Source organism: Macrobrachium rosenbergii, chromosome 43 (assembly GCF_040412425.1).
Source record: "Macrobrachium rosenbergii isolate ZJJX-2024 chromosome 43, ASM4041242v1, whole genome shotgun sequence".
NCBI lineage: Eukaryota > Metazoa > Arthropoda > Malacostraca > Decapoda > Palaemonidae > Macrobrachium > Macrobrachium rosenbergii.
This window is the reverse complement of record NC_089783.1, coordinates 43668123-43689332: the sequence shown is the minus strand read 5'-3', so window position 1 is coordinate 43689332 and position 21210 is coordinate 43668123. Positions and strand designations below refer to the sequence as shown.

Genomic DNA, 21210 nt, shown 5'->3' with positions numbered 1-21210 from the left:
TCGTCAAGCAATGATCAGTGAAATTGGAACGGCGTTAACTAGACGAAACTGAGGGAGACGGTGTTTGCTGCAGGAAGTTTTCGCTTGTGTAATATTGTCGCCAGGTCTAATTAATATCCTTTAAACATTGGTAGCCACTTTACTGTGGATGTTTTTCATTAACGTTCGCTAAACCAATCACTATAGGGATATGTTTACCATATGAATTATTATTATTACTTTAACTTTATTATCAACAGTGTCAAGAGGGCAGCGGTTCATCCTTTTTCTAATTCTTCCTGTACTTTTTTCTCCATCCTGTGAATGTATGGCCGTGAGCTGGAAATAAACATAAACTGTTGGGGAAACCTCTTGAGGGTATCCTTATTGGTCTCGAAAGATAAAATATGATAATATACTTCCCCATGAAAACTAAAGAGAAAAGGCAGAGGAGACGCAGGACTGGTCTGATTTTGTTCCAACAGCTTCGACTTACTTTAGGAAGATTGGCAATCATGCCGGTTGAGGCTTGATATGGACTAAACTGTTCGGACTTAAGACCAGATTTCCATTCTCCTTCTGTTTTTCCTTCGTTTTCACGGTAAAATACATCATCACGCTCAGTCTGATGAATAAAAACTTTGTTTGGAATGGCAAAACCTAACAATGTTTTGACTGTTTTCAGGACGCTGACTAGACAATAACGAAAAGATTGATCGGTGGTATTTCTGCAAAGTAAACTTTGGCAAAACAAATTTTGTCATATCATTCATATTAGATCAAATAGTTAGACTGAAATCAGTTTACCTGATCTTTTATGCTTTCGAAATTATTTGTAAATAACAAAATTATATTCCAAGTGGATTAATTCCGACAGCAGATCCTGTATCTTGAGTGGAAATTCACCATGTATTTTACATAACGACAAATAATTACTTTAAAACTGTGTAGAACAATACATTAATGCATAAATGTAATTATTTATACGATATATTGGACCTTTACAATGCACTGAGAGTTCTTGTAAATGTATACTGTACATACACGGGAACGATATTAAAACTATCTTCACTTAGATTATACACCGATATTCACGTAACTTCAAAAGGAAATCTCAGCAGCTTATTTTTAAAAAGGATAATCTCCACCAGTAAGAGGTAATACCTGTTCCGCTGTATTGACAGAGTATATCTAATCATTATATTTCAGAATTATGAGTGTCAGAGAGAGAGAGAGAGAGAGAGGGTAAATGTTTAAACATTATAGATACTCCACAACCGTGGCTACCAAACTGACCCTACGATGTAGTGGGTTTACGAGAGAGAGGGCGGGGGTTGGTAATTGGGAGCATCATGATAGTTCATAGACATTCTACAACCGAGGCTATGAAACTGACCCTGATATTGTGGTTTTAAGCCCTCGTGATGGAATGGATAAAATATAGCCATTTTTTATACTGACCGTAGCGCATCCATTTACTGAAAAAAACATGTACTGTGCAACTTTACGTAGCACACGTACAAAAGCACGCCGTGGTTTAAATAACGACTCTTCGAGCTGCAAAAATATATCGAATACAATAAAAAATAAAACAGTGATACAGTCGGGGCTCCATTAGTCCTCTCGTTGGATTTACCATGGATTACACTGGATTATCCAGTCTAAGCCTATGAACTGGCCCTAGAGCCCACAAGGCATCACTTTCCCTTATCTTATATTCATTTTTGCTAAAACTTTCTACATACAATAAGTTACGAACACTTTCTATAACATAATTAAATGTTCATAGTACACATTACTTACCATTTCAATGTTTAGAAATGTCGCTATAATATTCATTTAAAACTTTTACCTTTTGAAATGTTGTTCCATTTGTCAAGGGAAAGCTTCCAATTCACCAGTGGCATTTTTCTTTTTTTTTTTTTTTACAAAAATTCAGCCTTGCAATCCAGCACGAGCAATCAAATTGATTCCAAGCAGACATCTTAGGTGTAAAAATTGGGCTACAACTTAAATTTACATTTTGTGGAAAAGCCTCAAATGAGAGAAACATACATGCCACCAAAAGTTAAATTTCCATTCAGTACAAGGAAATTGGAAGTGAAAAGCTTGCTCACACGGAAGAGCCTTAGATTACCCAGTGAAGTTGCAAATACAGTAATACTATACTACTGTCCAGCTCAGGAATAAATTTGATACACTTAATATTTCTAATTTTTGTCTCCTCCATGGGGAACCTTATTTCATTAACTCCGTGCAATGCTTATCTAGATCCATTAACGCTATATTCATAAATCCATCTTTCTAAATTTCCCACATATTTGCCTTTGCCTATGGTGAATTTTCAAGTCCAAAGCCAGACTGACTTTTTTCACCTTAAGACACTTCTGTAATGTACAGTACTTCCATAAAATACTTCTACAATCTTATTCCTCTACATTTCTCCGATTAATGTATAATATTTCTCCCCTTTTTTATTCTGAGCAGCTCTTTTATGAAGAAATATCAGGTACTGCAAAGAATTATGTGATGTTTGTTATGCTTCCAGAGCCTAATATTCTTCACCCTAACCTTTCAAATTACATTCCCTATTGGTCCGTCATGAAATCGTGTTTTTATTTGAATTCTTTTAATGTAAGTGTTATATATTTAGCCAAGTTATTGTTCCACTCAACTACTCAAGAGAATTTTCCCTTACCTTGCTGTGTTAAGTCATTTATTCTCTATTTTCTCACTAATTACGGCCATCAAAATTCCTGGCGGAGCCTCAAGCCCCATCAGATTCTTAAAATGCCTTTTAGTTGTTTCCACCACCATATGATTTCGCCCTTTAACCCTTTCAAACTAAAGTTTTTTAATCTGCTTTTTGCATTCCTTCTTTCACTGGTTCGCTGACATTCATAATCCAACTATTTCTGTTCCCTCTTTTTGTTCTCCATTGCATATTTACCTTCTTAAATCCACTATCAATCAAGCAATGGTAGTTATTCTGTTTGGCCAACCTCGCTTTTATACAAATGCTTTATTTTTTATTGCACATTATTTTCATCATCATATGTAAATGTTTGTTTTTCTACTGTAATATGGTTATCTTCTGCCAGGTACAGTCACATTTGTGTGTTCAGTATGCTTCTTCCTCTGAAACCATACCCTCAGATTCAACACATCAGTGAAAATGTCCACTAATATGCACCCAGTGACTATAGCACTTCAACCATTACAACATTCTCAGGTCTCCACACTTTTGGCGAAGACAGTCATTTTCATTATCTATTTACTTCCTCCCAAAATAAGGACTAAAAATTTAAGCATATAAATCAGAAGTTGGACAACCAAGCAAAAGGCACCGAAGTAGAGATGAAAAAAACTTGTATTGTGAATTCCAGTGATCTATGGGTATGATAATGTACTCAAAAGATTTTCTATGCAAGAAAAATCATCTAACTTACGCTATTCATGGCTTACAGAAACTGACTTAGTTCATATATTTTATTGTTGAGATTAATTTAATTATTCAGGTGACCTAAATTTGTTCACAATTATACACTGTAGAGGTGAGGCAAAGCAGCAGAAAATTAGTAGGGTGACGTCTGCACTCTTAAAGCACTTGGGTAGTATCAAAAACCAGATCCTTGCTTTCAACGAATCACATTCACCTGAAAACCAAATTGCATTATCATAATTAACATAAAAATACATGAGTACATGTTTAAAACCCTATAAATGCAGGATACCTATTTCCTACAGGTAGACAGACCAAAATAAACAATAGGTTTTGCAAGAAAGTGCAAAATGTACTAGGTCAGTACTCTTAACATGGAAACTGAAAATCCCAGAAGCAATCTTTTACTGTATATTACTTACATATACAAGCTAAGAGGTTTAGTTAAATAATAGATATAACCCAGAAAATAAGTTAAGCAGTCTTAAAAATTACTACCTGGAGAGCATCAAGGTAGTATTAATAATAATAATAAAAAAAAAACCGGTTTCTTCTTGAAATTAAAAGTTATGGTCCTGAGCTCCAAAGATTAAAAGTAAGAACTGAAACAGAACCTGAAGCAAATTATGATCTGAATAGTAATTACCACACTGAGTAATATCTATATCTTTTCAAGTCAAAGGCAAAACGAGAACAGGACCAAAAGAAAATTTCAAAGTATGAGTGCAAGCAATTTTTTTTCTCTCAATCTTCAAGGAAAAAGCAAGTTTTACAACCGATAACAGCATGAACAGAGGAAGAAACAAAATTAACTTGAAATATAATTCCCACAATTTACAGACAAAATGACAGCACTGAAGATACTACAGAAATCAATTTTTATTCACAACAAAACTCTCATTACCTGTGGATAAACTTCCCCATCTGAAACTTCCCCATCTGAAAGGTATGAGACTAGAGGAATGATAGATAATACTACACTCAGTACATAATTATTCTGCATCTCCTCTGTAGTTAGAGTGTTTTGAAAATGTGGTCAACTAATAATCCGCCACATTTCAGAGCTATATTTTTAAATTAAGACATGGTTCCTTTATTAAAAAGACATGTAAGCAAAAATAATTCTACTTAAATGAAAACAAAATTACAAAAAGAAATAGAAATTTCATTTACATTATAACCAACCAAATTGTACTTACAATGTCATCAATTTTGAGAATGGACCGCACACACTCGGCTGACAGAGTAATGGCAGAGGTAGACACCAACAAGGGTTGCAATACATTCTCATCAATAATATTAGAAATGCTACCCTGTAAGTACAAAACAAATAATTCTGTAAATTGTCTATGTCTGAATACTTACCATGTTCATGTATATTTATATTAATGTAAAAATAAACATTTTAAGTGAAAGGACATAAGAAAAAAGGAATAAGCTGTTAAAGCAAAAACACATGAAACAAAATTATTTTACAAGCAGTTTACTATATCACAAAATAACATAAAATTTGCAGAAATATATATATTGCACATGTACAGCAAGAACAAACTACCATCCAGCAAACATACTAGACTTCAAGCTCATCCCCACCATCAAAGTAAAATTTACCATTCACTTGAACAATTGATTTTGTATGTTATTACATCTGCATCTTGCTTTAAAATAATAAAATTGGGAAAAATTTCTATTAAATTATTCTAAGTAAAGTAAATACACTGAGAGAAACTATTACTCACCTTTCGCACATTAACACCAGCATGGGTCTCCCCACGTGCATGTCTGTTGCGCAGTTCTGTGACAGTTGAGATAGGACTGAGACCAGCATTTTCTGCCAGAATGGCAGGAATTACTTCTAGAGCTTCAGCAAAAGCCCTGTAAAACAATTTGGTTATTATAAACAAGTCTTATATAACTAAAGTCTTCATAATTATTACCAATCTTGTGCTGTGTCATATACATTGAAATGTACTAATATGCATACCAGCAACAGAGATGTGAAGAGAATAAAAACAGATGGTAGGAATAAAACTGTGACAGGTTGATGAAAGAAACATATAGCTAAATATTTTAAAGCAATAAATTGATAGCCAACGGATACAAGAACTGATAAAAAGACTGCCATTTGAGAACACTGATTATCTGGTCACTTCCCTGAACATGGCAACTTGAATATGGCATTTCAAAAACATCAGCACAATTACACCCATCAACAATGCAAAAATTTGAAAAAATTAATGATGGCTAGTGCCCCCACCCCGCCGTCACTGAAATCATGAAACAAATTAGTAATGTCACACAATATTATACTCACCTAAAACAATAGGCATCCATACCAGTTAGAGAATGTGCATACTGAGTAAGTTTAACTGATAGCTCTGCTTCTGGAGCTCCACCACCAGGAATAAGGAACCTTTTCTTTACTAAACAACGAATAACACACAAGGCATCATGGAGTGATCTATCAGCTTCTTCCAATACCTGAAAATGAAAATTGAGAGAAAAATGTGACTTAAAAACTACAACTCAAAACAGACATGCATATCATGACCTTGTATTATGCTCAAATCAAAATATTTAAAATTTAATATTTTAGTACTGCTTCATCACACCCATTCCACAACTAGTAAATGACAGCATTTGTGGTCTTTGCTCCCCACATGGCAATTTTGTCTAAGAAAAAAATCAGCAGTAGCACATTATATACACCACCTGGTGCCTCAGGGACGTTAATTACTGACTCAATTATGTGTACAGAGCTACTGATCTGTTAAAATAAATTCCCAAGGCTCTTTCCTCAACATGAAGATTGTTATCTTGTGTGATTTCTACACCTTACTAGATAGTTATCCATCACTGGGTTTTGTCTTACCGATTGCTAGATTCAAGTTCAGAGTATTGTAACTGTACCATTTACTTTTAGGAACACTGCATTTTTCCCAGTTTTTAGCAACAATCCAGAGTATTTCCCATAGTAAATTTTGGTGAGTTGTCAGTTTTTGGTTACAAAGTTATCAAAACAATGGCAACTGATGATCAACCTCAACTTAGAGGGGAAGCTATATGGAAATAAGGGTTTTATTTCATTGTTTCAACAGGAAGGGGGACTTACAGGCATTCTTGGACCATAAGGAATTTATTTCTATATCCCAATGCATCTGACTTCAAAGAAATATCTTCAGGGCAGAAAAGATTTCTTTTCAAGGCCGGTCTTCTCAGACCATGATACCAGTAGCACCACAAAACCACATGTTTAGAAGGCACTGGGACAACTGATTGGTGATGGTAGCATTTGCAGTGGAACTATAAGAACATCTGGGCCTTTTGCTTTAAACTTGCCAATGTCTGGACCTTCACACTAACTGAAGAAGTTGGCTTTAGTGCTACTGATGGGTAAGAACATCAATTTCCATGCTGCTTACTTTTTTCCTACAGAGTACAAAGTCAGGTGTGTGCTGTTTTGACCCAAGATTTATAGCACAGCCTAGATCCTCCGTAAGATGCGGTAACATATGATCAAGCACCTTGTCTCTGGAAAAGCTGGTTCCCCATGGCTGTTTCACAGTTTCCACAAGCCAGTTATTAAAAAGTCTTGAAGTTCCTATGACGGTAGGATCATCTTTTAATAAGAATTCCACTAGTTCTCTCCATCCCTGGAGATACTGATGTTTTACTAATGTGTGGAGTGAGGTTAAGGAGTACATATATTTGACCATCAGGAAACAAGAACTTTGCAAGACAGGAAAGCAACACAACTTACTATGTAACAAGCAGTCCAAGTATTTGCTTGGCTCTTGGCAGGTAGGTTACAAGTGTGAAGATAAGCACCTGATGACCACAGCTTTCAAGACAAAGTATATCTAGATAGTAGCAAGGCTCATTCCAGTAAGGGGCAAATATAGTACCTGTATCAGAATGGCCGCTGCATCCAAAAATCTACTAAGATTCTTAGCAACAATTCAGTATACTATAGTGGATCTGTTTGCAATAACACATTGTTAGTGGATCTGTTTGAAATGACCCTGAACTCCAAACTCCCTGAATAGTGCTCAGTCCAATAGCACCGTGGAGCCTGAGGGATATGTGAAGGGACAACCTGAACTAGTACATCTTACATCCATTCACTCATTAAGTATGCACTAAACAAATTTTCAGCATCCATGAATGTAAAAATGACTGATTGCAATACAGCAGAGTGAGTTCTTCAACCTCCTCTCCATGCTGATAGACAAGACCTAGGAAGGTCTTGTCTGGAAGTTTCTTTGCCAGCCACATTTCCAAACAGATGCCTGGAAACCTCGAGATGTTACAGCCCAATGCTCAGAGACTATATAAGTATCAGAAGATGAGTTTCTGAGGAAACAGCTAAGGTCCAGTGGAGCAAATTCTGTAATTGGTTTAGTGAAAGGAACAACATTCACCAGTTGACATAACTAATTCCTTTACTGCAGACTTAATATAGTGTCTTTGAGTGCAGATTTTCTTTCTTTCCCAGAGCCAGATGGATCCTACTTTAACAGTAGTCTTGAATACATGGAGGCTTATCTAGCATTTGGAAGTTGGTACAGAATGCCTGAGCGCTGGCATTTTAGGCATTTGGATCAAGTTGGTACAGAATGCCTGAGCACTGGTATTTTAGGAAGTACATTTAGGCATTATTAGCTTCTGTATCTCTCACAAGAAGTCTCTTAATTTCCAAAGGCAGTACCTACTTCTAATAGATACATATTTTAAGCTTATATTATTTCATTTTTTCGGACTTGGACATACCCAATATAAAACAATATCTGTTGAGATAAAGTCTGTTAGGTTGTGACACCAAATATGCAAAGAAAAAAAAGGGAACAAATATATATGTAGTAATCATGCAAATACTGAAAGCAATCATTACCTGTTTGTTACTGCCTCTGAGTAAAATGGACACTGTTCTGCCAGGGTTCTGTACACCTGTAATCTTCACAAATTTGCTGCCACCAGCCTGTATCTCTTCTGCCAATTCTGCAGACCCCATGCACTCAGGTGTGAAGTGATCTAGAGATGCAACAGGTCGGCAACCAAGAGTTTTGCAAACAAACTCGATGTCTTCTCTTTCAATATCCTTCACAACCATAATCTTTTGTTTAGCTAGCAGATGAAGTGCAAGATCACTGACTGCATCCCTGCAAAACAAATATGTAATTTTATAAGTGAAAGCAAACCTCTCACAAAATTAATTTCTAAAACCTAAAACTACTGCAGTTAAAGCAAACACCCTAAATAAAGAGGCTCCAAACTATATTTCAAATATTTTAACTAAGAACATTACTTACCACAACATCCACTAATTTTCAGTTATCTAAAAACATTCTAAATGCATATATATTTTTAAATAATAAAAGAATATGAGATTAAAGAACAGTTGAGGATACATATCAAGCAGATGCAGAATAGAGGAACATTAGTAATTTATTAACAAACAATACAGCAAACAACCAGATAAAAAAAGAAGAACCAGCACTGGCTTCACACCTTTGCAGAATCATCTTCAACACAAATTCTACTGCATCAGCCTCTACATGAATACGCAGTGAAAGCAAGACGATATAGTGAAACCAAGGACAACAGTGGATATAACACTGGCAAAAGAATGCACACAATAGCCTCTCCACTATCATGCCTAGTTTTATAGCCAAATTGGAAAATATATATTACAATGTATCTTCAGTATAAATTCCATGTTGACATCTGTACATACAATATTCAATACTCTTACCTGAGAATAGATTTTTGAATCAAAAGAACATTGCAACCTGCAGCTTTGATTTTCTTTGTTATATTAAGAATATACTGTCTCTCTTCCCTCAAGACACGGTCCATGGCAGCATAGTCTCGAATTAACACTGTGTTATCCATCTATTAAGAGGAAAAAAATCATTATCAATATTTTGCTCTCACTCTGCAGCAGGAAAGATGTCTTCATTCCCAAAAGAAAATTCAAACTTATTTAACTTTATGTTCTCCAGTTTCACTTCACCAATTGTATGAAGTTGGTAAAAATGTAGTACATATGTTCAATTTCTGCCTATCTAGGTATTAGGGAAATGAAGTACAAAGCAGCCAAGTTGCAACTACTATACCCTTTCCAAAATGTATAGATCTCTCTGGCGTGGTTGTCTGGGTCTTCGCAGGTAAGGCATATATGCCAAATGTATAACAACAACAGCGAGATAAAATCATTTCTCCCATTACAGATATTAAGAATTCCAAGTCTATTACATAGGTTCACGATTGATAATGTTTTTCAATTACAAGAAACGGAATCAGAGTTCCTATCAATATGGCATCTCATTTTGGTGGTGTTGCCAGTACCTCACACACGGATCCACGTGCGTTTAAATCCACGGGTAAGCAGCTTAGATTTTCTCTAGGGAGCACTTTCGGTGGTCACGGTCATCACGGTATTATTATGTCTGGAGGCATTTCTCGTTTCTACATATACCTTGATTTCTTAACATAAGAGGTAAAGAATAAATTGGTAAGCAAGGAAATATGAAATCATAACAGTAAGTTTGGCAAGAGAAAATAAACATTCGTATACAGACAGATCTGTCTGTCTCTCTCTTTAAGAAGGTTGATCAAATTTCTCTTGGAAAGGCAAGATGTAACTGTAGCTCGGTCAAGATTTTTGAGAGAGATGAACGTCATAAGGAGTCAGGGCAGAAATTCGTGCGAAACTTGGGTCAATCAAAATTACACTGGGAAAGTCTTATATGGCGAAAAAGAATACGTTCAAACTGGCAGACCTTAAAATTTTAGTGCAAGAAGCATCGAACAATGTCGCATGGGAAAACTGGAAGAATGCAAAAAGAAAATTCAAAAAGAGGATGCCCGGCAAGATGTGGCTGTAGACAAGTTGGTTGACAGTTTTGTCATCAACATAGCTGATAGCTCTGATGACTAGTTTTCTGAATAAATTATCTATAAAAAGAGAGGATTAGGCCTATAGGGGAAACCTCTCTCGAAAAACAAAACGACCTTGACTTTTACCTCAGTGGTGGTGTGGAAAAAAGTTTGATTGAAAAAAAGTAGTCTTTTAAACCTTAAGATGATCAGTTTCCTCGTTTATAGATAATATATAGGCGACAAAGAAGTTTATTTTAATTTGTATTTCGAAAAATGAACAAGAAATATATCACCTATTTCTATAGCATTAATTAAATACTTTTAAGTATCTAATTGTGTAATAACGATAAATGTACATCTATCTACAAGTACTGACAAAATAGATAAGGTGATCATATGTAAAAAAAAAAAAAAGCCGTAAGATTTAGAAAAGAGAGAGAGAGAGAGCAGGGCGGAGTAGGAAGGAGATTAAAGTACCTGTAAATCAAAAGCCCCAAAAATCTTATAAGTATAGCCTCAGGGTTTGTCTCAAGACATTTAAAGGTCTGTCACACACGTGTCAGTAGCCTGTTTTCGTAAAACTGGCAACAGGGCAGATCTTTAAAAGCCTCGCCAGAGAGATCTGTGCGTGGGCAAGAGTATAAGAAAAGACCAACTGATTATGTAACAACAAACAAACCCACTGAAATCAATAAATGGCAGCACAGAAGGAACAAAGAGCAAGATAGTAATAAATAAAACAACTCAAGCCCATTGTTGGAATATGACATAAGTAATTCTAACTCATCTTAAAATTTGTCACTCCTTTGACCCATGAATATTTGATGAAAACAGCCATCAAGATCAAAGCCCTATTTGTACATGTTGTAGAATGACACTAAGAGTTAAACATTTTTCGTGAAAATGTCCAAAATATACTCAACAATGAAGTTAGGAGGCATACCAATTACAAGAAACCGTCAGAATCTTCATTTTCAATTAACACAATTATTTTATATAAAATTGGAGTGGTAACTCAAGCATTGAAATCAAAGCCATGTTATTAATACAGAAATCTTTGGGCCTGCCGCCCTGTGAGCTAAAAAAAAAAACTAAGTCAGAAGTGTAGTCAAAATATTTTGTAACAACCTTCAACTAAATCCTGAACTACACTCTCCATCTGCAGTTTTCATTCATTTTCCTTGTCTCTTTCCTTCTATCTGTCCAAAATTTCCGTATCTCTCGTCATACTTTCACTTCTCATTAAGAAAATGTCCTTTGTGCTAGCCCTTTAAATCTTGCTAAAATTTCACATCATTTTGTGCCAGGCCCTTTGAATCTACACGTTCTCACTTCTCATTTAAGAATATTACCAGAGAAGTCCTTTGAATCTTGGAATGTAGCTCAATATAGGAATTTATTTACCTCAATACTAATACTGTATGTTTTTCTCAACCTGTATATTAATAAAATTTTCCTTTTTAGCATTCTCAAAGATTTTCAATATTTAACTTAAAATATAAAACAGCACAAAAACATTTTATGATCATAATGAACAAAAAACCACAAACACACCTAATGTCTAATGGACTTTATGAATCTATCAGAAATTCATGTACTGTACTTTATACAGCAGGGTATTTATCCTAAGCCTCCTCTAAGAAATAGATGGTTTCCTGTTAATGAGAAGGCAAGCCAACAGATATTTGCAACATAAAATTACCCTACATTTACCATAACCAATGGATGGCCTTTTTTACCAAATTATGATCCTTTGGATGCACCAACAAATTTACTTGGAATGAACACTATTTCATATCCATATAATTAAATCTGTCAAGCTATGTAAGCATCATTAGACCTCCTGGAAAAAACACTACCCAAAAATAAATCCCATAAAATCATATCCTGGAAAAAATACTACCCAAAAATAAATCCCATAAAATCATATAACACAAAAGATTCCGTAAATTGCCATTCTTTGCATGAATTCACTATGTAAGTGCCAAAAACTGAAATACCATTGGCCATAGCTGTGCACAAAGATGGGCTAAACTTTTCACTCTATTCATTATTCACAAACTATTTATTACATGTAAATAAAGGCATACAGTACTAAAAACACAAGTTCAAGATTTCTTCAAATGTGTTATACCAAGTACAATTAATAGGTGTACCTAAACTTACATCAGTTTTAGGAGGTGAGATGCAAAACTGAATCAGACCAATCTTAGCCTTCTCCATTTTGTTAGGTCCTCCATAGCCCTGAGTCTTTTGTGTGAAAACAATGCCATCAACCAATTGTGAGTCCTCCACAGTTTCACCGAGTTTCTTGATGATGCGAATGTCTTTAAGGTCAACATTTGTGTCTTTGCTTGGATCTACAATTTTGAGAACTGCATCCACAGCCATTGGGGCTAACATGCCTGAATGTTCGTGAACAACCTGAAAGAAAGAGAAATTGTGAATTTTCTGTCCAAATTAAAAATGCACAATTATTAAATAAAACTTACAATTCTTCATATACCTTTGGAACCACAAAGACAAAAATACAAAGGCCTCTTATAACAGAAAAGTTCTCAAACCCTACACCATGTATTATACCCAATAAAAAAAATAGACCAACTTGAAAAACTGGATTAAAAGCAACAAATTTTGAAAATCTCCAAACACCAGCTCACACAGTTTGCTAATCTTATCCATAACAATGTTCCATGAATATTTCCGTACATTTATATTATTATAAAACCAATAAACAAATGGCCAATTGTTATAAAGCTATATGTCCAAGACCTTATTTCTGCACTAGTCTGGACTTCACAACAGTACAACCCACAGAATTTCTGCAGCCAACAAAAGTTTGCTACGAGAATATCAAAACTGTAAACAATATATTGAACAAAAAATGGCAAGTGTTCATCCCCACTAAACAACTGTTTACACAAGACTGAAAAAAAAACAACTAAATAAATCATCCAACATACTAGTGTTTATCACATAATTCCCAATTTTTTTTTTTAGAATGCATAATGAAGACTGACAGAGCAAATCTTGAAATAGATGCTGCTTTAACTGCAGTGATTCTTATATACTTTCACTATAACCATTATTACAAAAAATCAGTATTATGACAGCAACTGCATATATATGCCTAAAATGCAAAGCCCATATCATACCAAGCCAAGATGACTGATGCCAGGTACAGTTATTAGGTTATTTAGAAAATCACTATCTAATGTGTATACTAAGCACTGAGTACATTTATATACTCTGTTGCCTTTCACACAACACACCAACGTCAACTATGACCTTTCACCGATAACCTTTGAAAACTGTTACAGAATGGAACAAATACATTAACATCCTAAAACAGAGCATGCAATGATTTTTCAAGTACTGTGCAGTATGACTTTCTATTACTGCAAACTTCCAAACTCTAAAAACCATTTACAGTATTAATTACAACTCATAATTTTAAGGTAGATTATTTACTCTATTCATGGCTTAATGGTAAATATTTTACTCAGCTGTACCTTGGAATTAAGAGAGGTATTTGCACTCTTCAGAAGAGAAGAACGATCTGATAGGTCAACTGGAATGGCCATGGACTCAAGAACTTCTACAGCTTTTGTTGCGAAATGAAGAAGTGAATCAGAAATGTTGGATGGATGAAAGCCTTTGATTAACAACTTTTGAGCAGTTTCCAACATAGCACCTGAAAGAGAATACAGAAATCATTTTTACCCTATATAAACTAACACTAGCCAAATAGCAACAGATTTAAATAATGACAATCTATAAAATGTTTTTAACACTAACACTAGCCAAATAGCAACCAATTTAAATAATGACAATCTATAAAATGTTATCTATACGATAGTGGTCCCAATTTACACAGGCACCCAAACAGAATAAAGACTTAGCATGGAACTCTTGGTAATAAAGTAAAACCAATCTCTGTACTCTATCAACAACTAGCATACAAGTTTCTGGACAAAACATTATGGTTGACTAAACCTGATGTAGCACTACAATAAATCTGAACAAATGCACACCCACATCACACAGTTTTGGTTATTTAAAAGATATACAATGTAGACTTTCTAACTGCAAAACTGCTTGCACTTCTAGAACAAGTCCATGTCTTAACTTTTGCTTACCTAGAAAATTCTGGGTCACAATGGAAAACAAAATCTAACAAATTTAAGGAAAAGCCTCAGAAATAAGAGGAAGCCAGTTAAAACAAAGTGCCTGCCTGTTTTCCAAGCAGAGTTATTTCTGCAAGCATTGCCAACTTTTGTGGAAACAAACATAGACAAAATCATTAACAGGACTTTTAATTACAATTCACACAGGAGAGATTGAAGACATATTAACATCCTTTCAATAGTTCAGGAATTTAGAATACATCTGTGGGGATCAAAGAGAAGTCAATGCTGTATGGTTTCGCACCTATCTAATACTAGTAATAAAAATAAAATAAATCTGTACTGCAATATGGGGTAAGGTCAGTGAATGAAATGTAACTCATAATCCTCATATTTAAACTATGGTCAGTACTACAAATCTGCCACAGCTTACAACTAAAGCAAGCTTCTTCACAGGAAGTGATACACATTACTAGATGCAGGTAAAGTAAATGATACTAGGAAGAAAATAATACAAGCTGGCTGACTTTAGGTAATGGTTATAACACTGCCGAGGCATAACAACCTTCAACATTGGTAAAACCTACCACTCAGAATGGAAAGAGCTTTCCCTAACATGAAGACTATGCAAAGAACTTTCCTTTGTACAAAGATTACTATTATTACATATTAGTTTATCATGTCTCACCTGAAGGATTGTTCTGATGGGGTGTCAACTGGAATACAGCAGAGTTAAGGGAACAGATAAAAAGTTAAAACACAAACAGCAAAACATCTGATGCACAAAGGACACTGCAAAGAACATTTAGTACACTGTACAAGACCACTATCAACAACCCTCCAAGGAGTTATGAAGATTGGAATACATTTCTAACCAAGGAAAGCTAATGGACTGAACTGAATATAGAATTTAGGCCAAAGGCCAAGCACTGGGACCTATGAGGTCATTCAGTGCTGAAACAGAAATTGACAGTACAAGGTTTGAAAGGTGTAACAGGAGTAAAACCCTGTAGTTGCACTAAGAATTAACTGTTAAGAAAGGGTGGAAAGTAAGATGAAAGAAAGAGAATATGAAACGAGGCACAGTAAAAGAAACAAAAGGGGTTGCAGCTAGGGGCCAAAGGCATGCTGCAAAGAACCTTAAGCAATGCCTAATGTGCCCCGGACAAGGTGCACTGACAGCACCTAATGGAGCTGGTTACAGTTGTAACAAAGGGTTTATAATTATCTGCATACCAAAGAAATTTTTCTATTTTTCACAATGTTCAGTTTTCTTCATGAATGTGCTAAATGCCTTTCACCTGACAGGGAAACTTGACATAACAGAATGACTGTACAATTTGAAAATTAAAATGACTGTAGTGAAATTTACACTAGAGAAGTAAAATTAAACAAAATAAGATCACTTCAAAATTAAAGTGTGCCCCCTTGTGTTCATTTAACCACAGAAAGCTTTGACACAGTAAAAATATCAATTGCTGTACATAAAAGGTAGGAATTATCCATCATACCCTGAGGTAACCAAACTGCACTAGCTGGTATCATGGGTACTCTACCATTATACAGAAATTTAAAAGGAGTGCAAGATGAGCACCCACAACTATCCTAAACAGATGCCTACACTGGAAGGATCTAATTACAATGCCGGGGCCAGGCAGAAGAATGAATATAATAATGACAGAACACCAGGATGGTTGGGTAATTACAAGTAGCACATAATAACATTAATATTACAAATTAGCAAAATATGTGATGAGGAACAAATACTGAATTCACTTCTACCCAACATATACCCAGAATCTGAATTGATCAGTGGTGATCTCTCACCATCATTTCTGTCCGTCAATAACCTTAACATTTTGAAAAAATGAGTTAGTTAACCTACTACTACTTACAATTAATAATAAATATATGGCACATATACAGTCAGTTTGGAAATACAGTATATTAATGGACTGTGTTCTGTTTATAAAGGTATAAGAAATGAGTTTGGGACGATTAGGCCATATTATATTCAGCCATGAACCTGTTAGGCTGTCACAACTTTAGGCCATATGACATGGCGGAAGCTCCTTGGGATGCCGTGTTTAGTACTAGCCCCTCGGGGATCAAAGTATTATATACACCCATTTTGGCCGTTTGCCAGTTTGGATGTTACAGCCTTTGACTTACAGTCAAAACGAAGAACCAAAAGCCTTAACAATACACCTAAATTTACTCCATGTTTAGCAACAGTATCATCACCTCCTATAATGGCTCTCAATTTAATAAAAACACTCAACACTTACCCACCAGTTTCAAATGCCTTTTTGCATCGTAAGTCATCTGTACCTGATGCTGTCCTAAAAAAATGTAATCATACCTGCTAAAATGACAACACTGGTGGTGCCATCACCAGCTTCTGCATCCTGAGCCTGGGAGAGTTCCACGAGCATTTTTGCAGCTGGGTGGAGCACCTTCATCTGCTTCAAGATGGTTGCCCCATCGTTTGTAATTGTAACTTCTCCTTTACTATCTTGGATCATTTTGTCCATACCCCGTGGCCCTAGGGAGGTCTTGATGGCATCTGACACAGCTGTAAATAAAATTAACACAAATGTCAGAGAGAAATAATGTGTACAGGCAAGTAATACTTACTGTTTTAGAATGTCTGTTCTAAAAGTTCATAAATCCTTTGATAAACCTTTCACCAGTACCTCCAAATAAAACTAAATTTCAAGTAATGTATTGCAGATAATAATCAGTTGAATGTTTACCCCATTTGAACAATCTGTTTCTTCATAGGTATACAATTTTATTTAAAAAACATTAAACTGTTTCTAGAACTATCAACTCTTGATATTTCTTTATAGCCTCACATTTCAATCCTGTTTTCCACAAACAATCTGGTGCGTGATCAAACACACACTAGTAATAAGTATCGTGTACCACAGAGGTGCGCTGGCAGCTCTATGCATTTACAATGCCTTCTTGATTATGGAAGGTACAGTTAGAATGCATCCCAGTTATTAACCCTATGACATCTTTATCCTTTGTGTTTTGTGGAAGATATTGATCAAGGACTTGAGCCATGCATTTTTTGACTGTTTGTCTCATAGTTTATTCACTTTTGAACAGTCCTGTTGGTGCAATTTTGTCTTTTCTGGTTCAGCACCCAACAACAACCTTTCCCTGACAAAATATATATATGGGGATGGGGGAAACCAAAAACTAGAGGTTTGCACAAACATGTCCTATACAATACAATGTTAGAAAATACAGTACTGTACAGCTATTTCATCATATCAAACTCAAACAAAATGTTAGATCAAATGCCAACAATGGACATCACTTTTTCTAGAATGCTGTGTCCCTTGGGCTGTTAGGTCCCCTTTGTCCCCCTAGAATCCCCCCAACACTAACTATCGGAAACATGAAAGACGCTTCTGTTCAGAGGTACAGCTGGACTATTAAGAATAGAGGACATAAGAAATTACGAGAAAAATGTCCTGAAAAGAAATTACATAGCCTAGAATTATAAAAAATCTAGAGGAAACAAAGGTTAAAGTTCTCCTGGGCCTTGCAAGGCTCATAGGGCTGGCATTGAACCCCGGTTTCTTAGGCTGACAGCCAGTGGGGGAGAAGTGATGTTGCCTAAGACACATGGCCAGTGTGTCGCTAGGGCCACTGTTTAACACCCCACCCGAGGGATGGTACCTACTTTCTTACTAACCCACTGGGTTTATGCAATGGTGCCATCCCCAAGCCACCAGTGAGTGGCATGATTTGAACCCCGGTCCTCTCAACTAGTAGGTCAAGAAGCTTACTACTGCACCACCACGGAAACAATAAAAGGGGATGAAAATTAATTTTATTGAAGGTACAGGTCCATAGTCTAATATAAGCCATGAATACAAAAGAGGTTATACTTGCCATGAAAACTGTTTAAAACATGACTGATTTAAAAGCAAACTTTATAGGAAAATAAATAGGTCAAAGCCTGGATGAAGTGTTAAAGACCACAACCTGCTGTGGTCTTGTAAACTGGGAGCCAGACACTAACGTAACTTATAAAGTAAAAAATGGTCTCAATACAATTTGACAGTTGAATAACAAAGGTTTAAGAAGTATAAGCATTCAGGTTGTGTTAGGCCTATGTGGGAGGAGCGGCAAAAGACCTCTTTAGCCTACTAAATAAAGATTTTTGTCTCTTTTATAATGTTAATCCAAGATACAGTAACTTCTAGAAATGAAGAGGAATGACTCAGAACAGGAAATACTGTAAGTTACGATGGTTTCAAAGAGCGTAATTAAGCTTTGCGTCCATATTAAAGCAGAGAGCTTAGCCTAGTGTACCGGGACACTTGAGTTGTAAGTAACGAGGAACCAGAGTGGGAGGAAATAAAGTTATCGTTGTATTAATCATCGTCTAGGTACTTGAGTGCATCAGTATTTGCCGCAGATAAGCCTGAAAGGGTTACATCTCGGGTCAAAATAGCCTGAACACCAGCCCCCCACCCCCATGAAGCTTCCCTGCCCTTTGGACCTAAGTTACAACATATAAAGCAAGTTGCATTAGCACGTTAGCCCTTGTGTCTATTATACGGCGGCATAAAGTGTCACCGGTGGTTCATGATACTGTCGACGGAATGATCCCGAAGCAGTATTGGTTTCCGTAAGATTATAAATCAAATCTCACTTTATGTAATCATTCCTTAACCAATTACTCTTTAATTATACTACAATATAATATAGTGACATCATGTCCATACAAGAAGACGATAACATCACGTTCTGGAACTAAAAATATCTTCCTCACTGTACCTTTTGCGGCAACTATGTTACTGCTTCGTATCTGGGCGGGTTTCTCCTTGTCCTTAAACTCGGATTTACTCGGTACCTTCATACTGGGGACAGCACTTTTGGCAGACATTTCGACTATTTAGAAGTTGTACTTGAATATGAGAGAATTAAAAGCACTGATCAGTAAGCAGACATTCGATGATTCACGATAAAATCTCAGGTGACACGACAAGCTTCTTCGCCTACTGATTTGTTTTGTTGCTCGCAATGACAGCAGCCGAATACTCTAGTGAGTCATCGAAGACTTTCGTACCTTGATTTAAAAGAGCTCTTACATATGTATACAATGGAAAAACGTTACAATGTTATTAATTGCAGACCTTTAGACACGCGATTTAAGCAGACACAAGGAAATTTCGATGTTTTTATGGATAAACTCCTAATCTGATGTAATTAAACGCAAGCCTTAAAATTATCATGAATTTTGGATCTTTTCTTTCTCTCACCATGAGCGTAGAGAATTCCTCTCTCCCTTTGAAACACCTGTTTATGCTTTCGATAATCTTAATATATAAATTTCCCCCATTTACTGTCAGATAAAAGCTGTTTGTCAATGAAGATAAAAAGGCCCATAAAAATATATATACGCTGCAACCATATATTTCGAAAACCAAAACAGTATCCCTGACCGCTGGTGAAATGTGAACAATTGGTAAGAGACAAGAGCATTTACATGGCATATGCAGGTGTGGCAATATGACGTTGGTGGTATGTAGAAAATTGTCGATCTGGGATGAAAAGAGTTCATTCCCTTGTGTTTTGGTCTTCGCTGGGTCCCGCAAGTGTCGAATCTAGTAGCTACATCAGCTGGAACGTCTGCTTGAGAATAGTCGGTGAAAACCGATTTCCAGTGTCTTCCTGACAAGTTCATATTGTTAGATTGACTGACGATGGCGGATTCCAGAATCTTCCCTTGTACGGGCAACTACTTTTGAAAACCAGCGAGGCTGCACTCCAATTTACCGTATGGCCAGTGTCCGTCATATGTTTGAAAAGCCCAAAACTCTCTGAAGTATGTCGTACTGATCTTTTAATCTTTATGAGAAGGCTCTACATGTCTCCCCAACGTAAATTTCGTTACAGTTACTATACGAGTATGGAATCGTATGAAAACCGACGTCTGCTTGGTTTGGTTGTACCTCGTAATAATAATAATAATAATAATAATAATAATAATAATAATAATAATAATAATAATAATAATAATAACATGAGTAATTAAAAGGTGAAGAAATCCAGTGGTGTAAATGTAAGTATATAGTAGAAATATTGATACAAATGAGAGCTTTCCAGAACCTGCTCGTCTGTATATATATATATATATATATATATATATATATATATATATATATATATATATATATATATATATGTATGTATATATATATATATATATTTACATATATATATATATATTATTAACTACTATATATCTACATTTAATAATAATAATAATAATAATAATAATAATAATAATAATAATAATAATAATAATAATAATAATAATAATTTTTATTCAAATTTTACACAAATTTACATGGAACTGTCTTAGGCTAGCATAAATCTGCAAAGCAAGCCTCCTCATGAAAATGACTTTATGTAAAAATACCTGAATTTGAGGTTCATTTCTAGAAGTTAAGAGGGCATTGTGGCTATTACAATTACATTATAAGGTATATTTTCGGTCTTTCGTAGAATACTATGTATTACTATTGTAAGTCTTTTTGGAATATGTGATAAAAAACAACTTTTAAGATTTGTGTATCTTTTTGGAAGGCAAACACATGTTTTCATGTACATATAAAATTTGTGGTATACAAGCTTTCGCTGCCCTTTTCGTAAACGTGAGAGAGAGAGAGAGAGAGAGAGAGAGAGAGAGAGAGAGAGAGAGAGAGAGAGAGAGAGAGAGAGAGCTAACAAGAGGCAAATCAACAGGGA

At 35.5% G+C, this 21210-nt stretch overlaps 1 protein-coding gene across 1 annotated transcript; it reads right to left on the bottom strand.

Annotated features, from left to right (window-relative positions):
* Positions 1–3454: 3454 nt before the first annotated feature.
* On the bottom strand, positions 3455–19518 carry CCT4 (chaperonin containing TCP1 subunit 4). Its single transcript, XM_067087108.1, has 10 exons — positions 19234–19518; positions 16793–17005; positions 13816–13997; positions 12470–12727; positions 9174–9313; positions 8313–8580; positions 5736–5902; positions 5161–5296; positions 4621–4734; positions 3455–3635 (listed from the first exon to the last, which is right to left on the bottom strand). The coding sequence occupies exons 1-10, from the start codon at positions 19340–19342 to the stop codon at positions 3618–3620; spliced, it is 1605 nt and encodes a 534-aa protein (XP_066943209.1). The 5' UTR covers positions 19343–19518; the 3' UTR covers positions 3455–3617.
* Positions 19519–21210: the final 1692 nt, after the last annotated feature.

What these genes read in the sequence shown, in the direction of transcription:
- CCT4 (XM_067087108.1), bottom strand. Translation starts at nt 19,342, where the DNA reads ATGTCTGCCAAAAGTGCTGTCCCCAGTATGAAGGTACCGAGTAAATCC. An exon ending in TAACATAGTTGCCGCAAAAG is followed by an intron (nt 17,006 to 19,233) that starts GTACAGTGAGGA and finishes TTTTATTTACAG; the next exon opens with CTGTGTCAGATGCCATCAAG. An exon ending in ATTCAAAAATCTATTCTCAG is followed by an intron (nt 8,581 to 9,173) that starts GTAAGAGTATTG and finishes TTTGTTTTGCAG; the next exon opens with GGATGCAGTCAGTGATCTTG.